Source organism: Lotus japonicus, chromosome 1, assembly GCF_012489685.1.
Source record: "Lotus japonicus ecotype B-129 chromosome 1, LjGifu_v1.2".
NCBI classification, from domain to species: domain Eukaryota; kingdom Viridiplantae; phylum Streptophyta; class Magnoliopsida; order Fabales; family Fabaceae; genus Lotus; species Lotus japonicus.
Genome location: NC_080041.1, coordinates 70620295 through 70629393, shown reverse-complemented (window position 1 = coordinate 70629393; position 9099 = coordinate 70620295). Strand labels below are relative to the sequence as shown.

Here is a 9099-nt window from a genome sequence, read left to right as displayed (position 1 = left end):
TCAGCCTTCGTTGTTCTTGGGCTTGCAATGCATGCATCACTTCTGCCAAAGTGATTTTAGAAAGATCCTTCGTATTCTCAAGTGAGGCAATAGACGCTTCATACCTCTCAGGAACTGTTACCAGAATTTTTTCAACAATTCTTGAATCAGCAAACGCACTTCCAAGCAGCCTTACTTTGTTAGCAATATCTAACAATTTTTCTGAGTATTCCTTGATTGTCTCAGACTCTTTCATCTTCTGCATCTCAAATTCTCTCATTAAATTGAGCACTTGCATGCTTCTTATTCTTTCATCTCCAACATACTCCTCCTTCAAATAATCCCAAATTGCTTTCGCTGATTTGAGACTCATGATCCTTGTGAAGATGGTTGATGAAACACCAGCAAAAAGGCATGATTTTGCCTTTGCTTTCCGGGTTTTTTTCTCCTTGTGACTCTTGATCTGGGCCATGGTAGGATTGGCAGGCAGCGGAACGACTTCATAATCCTCTTCTATAGCTTCCCAAAGATCCAAAGCCTCTAGGTAAGCCTCCATCTTGACAGCCCATAGATCGTAGTTTTCTCCATCAAAGACTGGAGGTGCAACTTTGGAGAAATTTGATTCAGCATCCATGTTCACAGGTCCGTAAGAAGATGGCTCTAGATACCACTCTTATGGTTTTTTTTTAACGTGAAAGAGAAGAGAAATATTTATGATGGAAGGCCAATTTTTTATTAATCAGAACTTGCTCTTTTAAAGGTAAAGAGTAACTAACAAACTGACTAGAAATCTGCAAAATTTGAAATACTAACAGAAGATACTCTAAACAAATTCAAAGATAGTCTAACTAATCATCCTAACAGAATTAGGACTTATTCAAATTTAAATAACAACTTCAAACCAACAACTTAAATTTAAAATTCAAACAGCTACTGAGACATAATTTCAACCGTTTCTAACATAACAACTAAGATAACATGTGTACCTACGGATTCTTTAATTCGCCCACGAAGACCACGATTGGTATATAGCTCTGCAGGCTTGAAAAATCATCTAACATCTTCTGGATTATAATATGTGTATTTCACAGAAACTTTACATTTTGATCAACGGTTTTCAGTGAGCCAACTTCAGCCACTGCAGGTGCAGCATCCTCTCCAAGTCTCTTTAGGATTATCGTAGAAAGATGAGGAAATGAATTTGGTCTATAAATTGAAGCAACTGAAAAGCATCCAGCATGGAGAAACCTCTCCATCCTGTTCTTATCTATCTGTATTCATCTAAACTTAATAGCCAATATCTTCTTTATATATTTTCAATTCAGTGAACCAACGTGTTTGGAACATTTTTTCCGGAAAGAATGTGCTGCCTGTACAAGTTTATCATGGTTACTTGAAATTTGCTATGTAGACTCTTCAAAGTACTAAATCACTGCATAGGAAATGTTATGGATACCCATTTACATCAAATGGACGTTGCCATTCACTTGAAAATAAAAATTAAACGAAACTATTCTTATAAATTGGCACACACTAAATGTACCTAAATGAAGATTCGTGATTCATGAAGAAGTGATCATTGCAAAGGACAACTTTCAATTGCAATGCCCTTTGCAGTAGGACAACGAGCCAAGGGGCACCCATCTACATTACCATTTCCCCACCAGTCAATACTAATGCCATTGAGTGTAAGAAACAGCAAGATTGTCATAAAGGCAGTTCCAGCATCAAGACCACCAGACATAACATAATTGTAGCGCTTCCACCATTCTTGTTTGTACCTAAATACCACATACCCTGAGAGAAATGCGACGAGTAACCAACTAGTGTAGTTAACTGCAGTGGCAGGGGGCATCATTGATGTAGCACCAAGCATGATAGGCATGTGAATCAGACGTATCCATTTTTGTCCTGGGAAGGCCTTGTGAGCAAGCCAAACTAGAAGTGGAGCAATGGCTCCACCAAGGAAGAATAGATTCACTTTGGCATATTCGCCGAGGTCTCCAAATATCCTTCGTGGTCCTAGAAGACCCCAGATAACAGAAGCATCATAGAAGACATTGTCCATTGGGCATCGCCAAGGGCTATCATCTGGTAATTTGGAGATGTCACAAAGGTTAGGGATTGTCCCCATCAACCACCATGCAGTTAATGTGTACACAATTACTGATATGATTGTTCCTACCACCTGCATAAAGTGAATTCAGCTTTAGGTTTTGATTAATGATTCATGGACACCAGCGCATTGTGACACCTCTGAAAACTAATGTATGTTCGTGCTGGTGTCCACTAATCATAATTTTAGGACCCTTATGGCTCAAATTTGAAATGAGAGAGGAATAAAATGAATCATAACTGACCTGTGCCAAGAACATTGTTCTTGGTGGAATCTTCATGTAGTGACCGAGTTTGAAGTCTGACAAAAACGTTAGTGCTTGAGCCATGCTAATGTAACCATACACCTTAAAGCACATGTTAGCCACAGGGAACTCCGGATACATGTAGCCAATGATATATTCTGTTATAATGTTCAAACCTGGTTGCTGTTAAGAAGAAAGTGACAAAGTCTTAGACAGTTCTCCTTAGCTCCATTATAGAAATAGCAAGCTCATTACGTAAGTGATTGTTAGGATACACGGGAGATTTGATTCTGGGAGAAGCTACTCCAAATGACTTTTATGGGAGGAGAAGTGATTCTAAAAGATTTGAATGCGAATCCAAACATGTTAATATAATGTCAAGGTACCTGATTTGTAGTGGCTGATATAATACCGATTGGTAGAGTGAAGGAAATGGCAATTGCACAAGCTAGCAACACACCCCACCAAGGTAATTGAAGTGATTCGTTGTAGTACTGACAGATAAAAATAATCAGAGCTATGTTCGCCACTAGAATGATGTGAAACCACCACTGGGGGACTGATTTGTACCTCCTCATAAGTCTTGTGTGTATGTCAATTTTTTTACTATCTTCAAAGGCCCTTTTACTCTGCATCCATATTTCCCTGAAAAAATATGGTAATTGCAAATGAAATTAAAGTTTTGCAAGACATCACACAGTTGTCCAAAAAATAAATTGGAATATGTTGAGGACTGTTGCAGACTTTCATATTATGTCCTAACAAGAACATCTTGACTTTATTCAAACAGAAGAAATCTGTGATCATACTAGATTGGAATATAAGAAAAACTCTTGTAGTTCTAGGATGTGAAAGCATGCCAATTTGATCCAAACATCATACAAGCATAACTCACCATAGTAACTGATAACATCAGTATATGGAAATCAAGTTTAGAGAATCATACCTGGAATGCAATTACTCATAACATCACTACACTATTGAATTATAATATGCGCTAATCTATATCTATGTCTTGTAAGTTAATTTAAATTCAGAAATTTCTACTAGAAATGAATGTATAAATTGAAGCTCTTTGATATATAAGTTCAGGAGAGGTCTATTCAAGAGCTGCATAAATAAATTTTAAAATTGGGGGATGTTCATAATATGTAAAATCCTTAAACATGGCATATTGATGATAAAATAAAATGAAGCACAGGGTGGCTACCTTCCATGAAAGAGCAGAACATGCACTACCGTAGCAGAAAGCGCCGCGAATCCAAGGCCATAAGTCATTGCAAAGAATGTACTGAGATGTAAAGGCCCGTTCTTTGAATAAGCCTCACGATCAAGATGGAAATTGGAGTTCACAATAGACAAAATTTCATATTCCGAGCCATTTCCCATAAAAAGGCCACTTGAAAATATTGGAAACTTCTTGGCACCATAGGCATTTGACCAGTAAGTAATTGGTGTCATCACATACATGACAAAAACAAATCCAACAGCAATGTTGGCAGTGGCAAACCATGGACTAGCTAGTGGACTACCAAGGTAAGAAGAAATTGTAGACCAATCAAATCCCAGTGCAGCAATGCCAAGACCCCGCATGCCAGAACCAAGTTGTTGGACTAGGATAGACTTGGGAGCAAGCCAACATACCCAAGAGAAAGATGTCAGCATTTTAAACATGTAACCGGGAAACACATAGTATGCCAAGGAAGAGATCAAAACAAGGAGAAAAAATTGAGTACGAGTTGTGCCTCCTTTTGATCTCTTGTCTTTCTCATGTAGAGCCCTGCATTACAATAAACTCGCTTATTGCGTGTTTGGAAACTCTTCTAGCACTGAATCTTCTGTCAAAATTAACTATGGAGAGAAGCTTGTGTGAGTAGCTTCTGGGTGTGAGAATTGATTTTAAGAACAAAGAAGCTGATCCAAACATGCTATTAGCATAGTTGCATTCTTTAAGAAGTAGCTGATGATTGAATAACACATTGGTTGAAAAAAAAAAACTTACCTGAATAATGAGACCTGCACTAGATTATTAGGCCACCACATCTCCCCTGGCTCAACCAGATATTTCCTGAACAGTCCTGCCCAACCAAATCCCAGAACCTAAAATTGAATACATAGCATGAGACAATATTCTGCATCATACCTTTCATATGAGTTAGGTGAAAGAATTAGCTGATTGTGACAATAATTTCCACATAACATAGTTTCAAATGTCAGAATAAATAAAAAATTATTCAAGTATCCGAAATCAACCCTTACCAAATAATCCCAGGGTCAAAGATGAATTAGCAGATTTGTTGGGGGCAGGATTGAATGCAGGTTAAAATTTCAACTTTTTTTATCTAGTGAAAATATCAAGAATCATTTCTCTCTAGGTTTTTCTGAGTGGTAGGTACTCCCTTAAAATCTACAAAAGTAATGTAGTGATAAAATTCTTCATAAGATGACTTGTAATTGAAAAATCATTTAACGCTTATGTTGACAAGTTGTCACCATTTAACAAGATTGTGTGACTTTCTCCACCAATTTCACTATTCATAGCATGTTTGGATCAACTTTTCTTTCCCTAGAGCTAGAATCCACTCTGAAATTCGAAAGCTACCCACATAAAATTCTCCTCAAAATTGATTCTGACGTTAGAATCAATTGAAAAACGATTTCCAAACACGCACTCATTAGTCCCATAACATTCAACAGTTAAGAATATGAAGATTCTTAAAGCACAAGTAAAGTAACTTTTAAGCTACCCAGAAATGAGAAAATGGATAGAATAGAATAGAACCTGAGTGGTGAACATGAGCAATATGGCTGGAAGGAAATCCAGTTTTCTTCTATATATGAGCTTCACTGCAGTCAAAATATGCGTAGAATAGACAGTTCCAGCACCAGAATTTGCAAAGATGGTGATGAGAACATGCTCCTTGATATTGAATGGCCCTCTATTGAGCGAGAACTCAAAGCGCCTTCCCTTGAAGAACACGCGAGTCGGCAACGTTCTCGCCATGAAATGGCCTATGGGAACCACAGCAATCTGGGCAGAAATTGATGTCACTGTCAAAGGCTCAGTTCTGTACCAAAAGAACTGGTTCACAAAGGAGAGTAACACGCAAGAAAGAATGCCTAGAACCCACATTCTGAACGTGAGAATGTCCAAACTAGGGTCATCAGTTTTTGGCACAGTGAGTTCCACTTGTTTCACCGGGCACTCTTCTTCTTCTTCTTCTCCATGCTCATTCTCACTTCCTTCAATCTCAAGCCTTGAAGCCATGGTCACTGCTCACAAATTCACTATAGGAAAATTCAAATTCACAAGAACGTGAGGAAGAGATAAAGGACAATAGTGTGATAATATATGCTGATTGAATTCACGGTAGAGTAATATATATAAGGAAAATGTGACAGAGTGAGGAATATGTCACGCACATAAAGACAGTATCAGGCATTTAATTTTGGAGTTTTGATTCTATCCCATTTTCTGAGCCTAATTCAAATTCATGCACATTGCAAAAAAGGAAGAAACACCACTAAAATGTCAATATCATAAATGCACCGGAGTAGCGTTTTGGACATTTTGGGCACTGAGCCAACCGTATGGAAGAAGATAATCATATTTGTAGGTAGGTATACATTTAATTGCAATAAAAAATGATTTGTGGCTGACATATGCATATCAGTTTACCATTTAAGGTGCTTTTTGAGTTTTGAGGATTAGTCTCGTTACCCTCCGTTGTGGGTATACATTTGAAAATCAAAAATGATTTGTAGCTCACACGCATGTAGAAAATGAGTGTTTAAAAAAACTGCTGCAAAACGCGTTTAATTAAATTTTGTGACAGTCTAAAAATGCTATAAACTTTTTATTTTTTCATTCCGGAAAACAAAAACTGCTACAAACTGAGTGTCTGAACACCATAAATAGTCTGGGAATCAACATTGAACCTTTTATAAATATTATTACTATGTCCGTAGGTTACATACAGAAATTTATTTACAATAAGTTATACTAGAAAATATAAATATTTTTCATTTCTTGACCATAATTTTCAAAGAGTTGCTTTTAAAAAAAATCATTTAAAGTTCTGATATTATAAATTTCAAAAGATTAATCAACATTAAATAATTTTCAAAGAGTCAATTTTTTTCCATAAAAGCCAATTTTTCAATGAGTTGATTAATTATTTTATTATATTTCCTTGAGTTAATTTTTAAATATAAAACATCATTACAATACTTAGAAACTAGCTAGTAGTTGGCTTGAAAAGTGTAAATTAGCCATTTAAGAAAGCATCAGGTATCTAGACGAGATTTATAGACAAATACATCAACTTAAGTTTGAAAGGAAAGATATTTTCAAAAATATAATCAGAATGTAGGTTTTAGCAATTAACAGACAAGATGAGAACATTTTTTTTGACAGCAAAAGGAATTATTTATTAATCAATATTTGGCAAGCCAAGCCAAAAGAAGTACAAAGGGGAAGTGAGGGTTAGTACACCAAAAAGCTAACCCAGAATCATTCATAGGCCACCCCACAAAGAAGAAAGAAACCAAGGCAAACCCACCTACGACCCCAAAGCAAACCCAAAAACCTATAGACACAAGACCAACAGCTAGCCAAGAAATGACTTATTGGGGAACATATGGAGGATGGTTTGGAAGTTAAATGTCCCACAACGTGTGAGAATTTTTATGTGGAAGTTACTTAATAATGGAGTCCAAACAAACGCAGTCCGGCTTCGTCGTCACATGTGTTCCTCAGATGTGTGCCCACTGTGCCAGACGTCTGCAGAGGATTATTTACATCTCTTTAGGGAGTGCAGTGCGGTCCGGCCCTTTTGGAGTGCAGCTTTGGCTGGAGAGGGTGACCCTTCCTTCTTCTCTTCGGATTGGAATCATTGGTTGGCGGGGAATATTTCTGATAAGTTCATGGTTAACTGATGACCCTAGTTTAGTAGTGTTTTTAGGGTCATTTATTTGTTAGTTTTGAGTCTTTTTGTTGAGTCTCATGTAGTGTTTCATGCATTCTCATGCATTTTTATCTTTATTTGTGTTTTTACTTTGTTTTGGTAATTTTGTAGTTTTATAGGGACCTTTCTTGCATTTTAAGTAAGTTTAGGACTTGCATATCTTTTCTACTTGAATTGAGGATCTTTTAAACTCTTGGAAATCCTAGATATTTTCCTTGCTTTGTTCCCAACCATCTAGGTCTGAAAAATGATGAAGAAAGAAGGTCAAAAGGCTTGGAAAATTGAAGGGAGGCTTAAAGGGGAGTTAAGAAGAAGGTCAAGAGGCTTTCTAGCATGAAGAGAGCGCTCAGGCGCTCGTGTAGAGCGCCTGAGCGCCAATTGGTTAGATGTTTACATCATGCTAGAGAGGAATTGGCGCCTGAGCGCTCCTGTTGAGCGCCAATTACCTCCAGAAGCTACTTTTTTCACTCTGAATTGGCGCTCAGGCATGCTTAATTGACGTCTGAGCGCCCAGACTCGACTTGTTTGCCTATAAATAGGCTTTTTGTCATTTCTTTTGTAACTTTTGTCATTTCTATACATTCCTAAATAAGTTAGAAGTAAGGTTAGGCTCTGGAGCTTGAGGAGAAGCTTTCTCCAAGTCCATGTTCCAGGTTTTATCCTTTCTTTCATGAATGGGTTCTATAGCCATGCTTGGCTAAACCCCTTTTGCTTTGGGTTCTTTGTAAGACTTATGATGTTTTAATCTTAATTCCTATTTCTATTCATGAATTTTCTGAGTAAACCCTTGAATCTCATATCTTTGCTTCATCTTTTAAGCTTGAACACGTGCTAGCTTTATGCTTTTCTATAATCATAACGGAAGTTTGTTATAGATTAGGGACTTGTTGTGGGATTACCCCTTCTTTGCTTGCTACTAGGACTAGAGGAAGGGTTGGGGTTTGTTGGCCTGAATTGCATGCTTAGTGCCTTTAGCAAATGTTTAGGTTGTCAAGGAATTGTGCCTATCTTTTGGCTTGAGAGGATTGTCTATGCGAGGCATCGATAGATGATTAATTAGGCTAGAGCATCAAGGAGAGACTCAGAGTTTTGTGGATAGAATAGGTTGACTAAAACTGAATTAGTTAAGCAAGAACCCAAGGCATTCTCACCATTGATCTTCACACACTTATCTTTGTTAGCTTTATAATTAATCAACTCAACAATCAATCCTTAAAACTAAATTTTATTTGCTTTCCAACCTGGAACTTGATTCATTCTTAAACCGAATTCGCATTCCAATTCCCTGTGGTTCGATAAATTAAAACCGGGTAGATTCTGTACACTTGCAGATTGACCAACATTAACTCAGGATGGACTGGCAAGGTTTCTTCTCATCAGCTATCTCTGCCATATGGAGGTTGAGGAACGACATGGTGTTCAATGGTGCCACCCATAGCCCATCTCGCATTTGGAGTTTTGTGCGATCGCTGGGCATTGAGGAAACCGCATCTGAAGCGACACTAGGTCCGCTGCTTGATTTTCTACCAGGGCAAGGTGGAATTTTAAGTACTGGGACGAGCTCGAGGTCTTCTCTGCAGCATTGGGTTAGACCTCCTGATGGATGGCTTAAGCTGAACGTTGACGGTGCCTTCTCTCTAACTCAGAATGCTAGTTGTGGCGGAGCAATCAGAAACTCAACCAGAGGTTGGATAATGGGGTTTAGTCGGAATCTTGGTGACATGATCATATCGAATACTTTCCTCGTTGAGCTGCTTGTTGTGTAGATGGCCATGGAACTTGTTATTAACTGG

The 9099-nt window shown here is 37.8% G+C and overlaps 1 protein-coding gene across 1 annotated transcript; it reads right to left on the bottom strand.

Moving 5' to 3' along the window:
* Positions 1 to 792: 792 nt before the first annotated feature.
* LOC130745054 (oligopeptide transporter 6-like) lies at positions 793 to 5716 on the bottom strand. Its single transcript, XM_057597202.1, has 6 exons — positions 5122 to 5716; positions 4342 to 4439; positions 3550 to 4119; positions 2726 to 2984; positions 2340 to 2522; positions 793 to 2167 (listed from the first exon to the last, which is right to left on the bottom strand). Exons 1-6 carry the CDS (start codon positions 5605 to 5607, stop codon positions 1556 to 1558), a joined length of 2208 nt encoding a protein of 735 aa, XP_057453185.1. The 5' UTR covers positions 5608 to 5716; the 3' UTR covers positions 793 to 1555.
* Positions 5717 to 9099: the final 3383 nt, after the last annotated feature.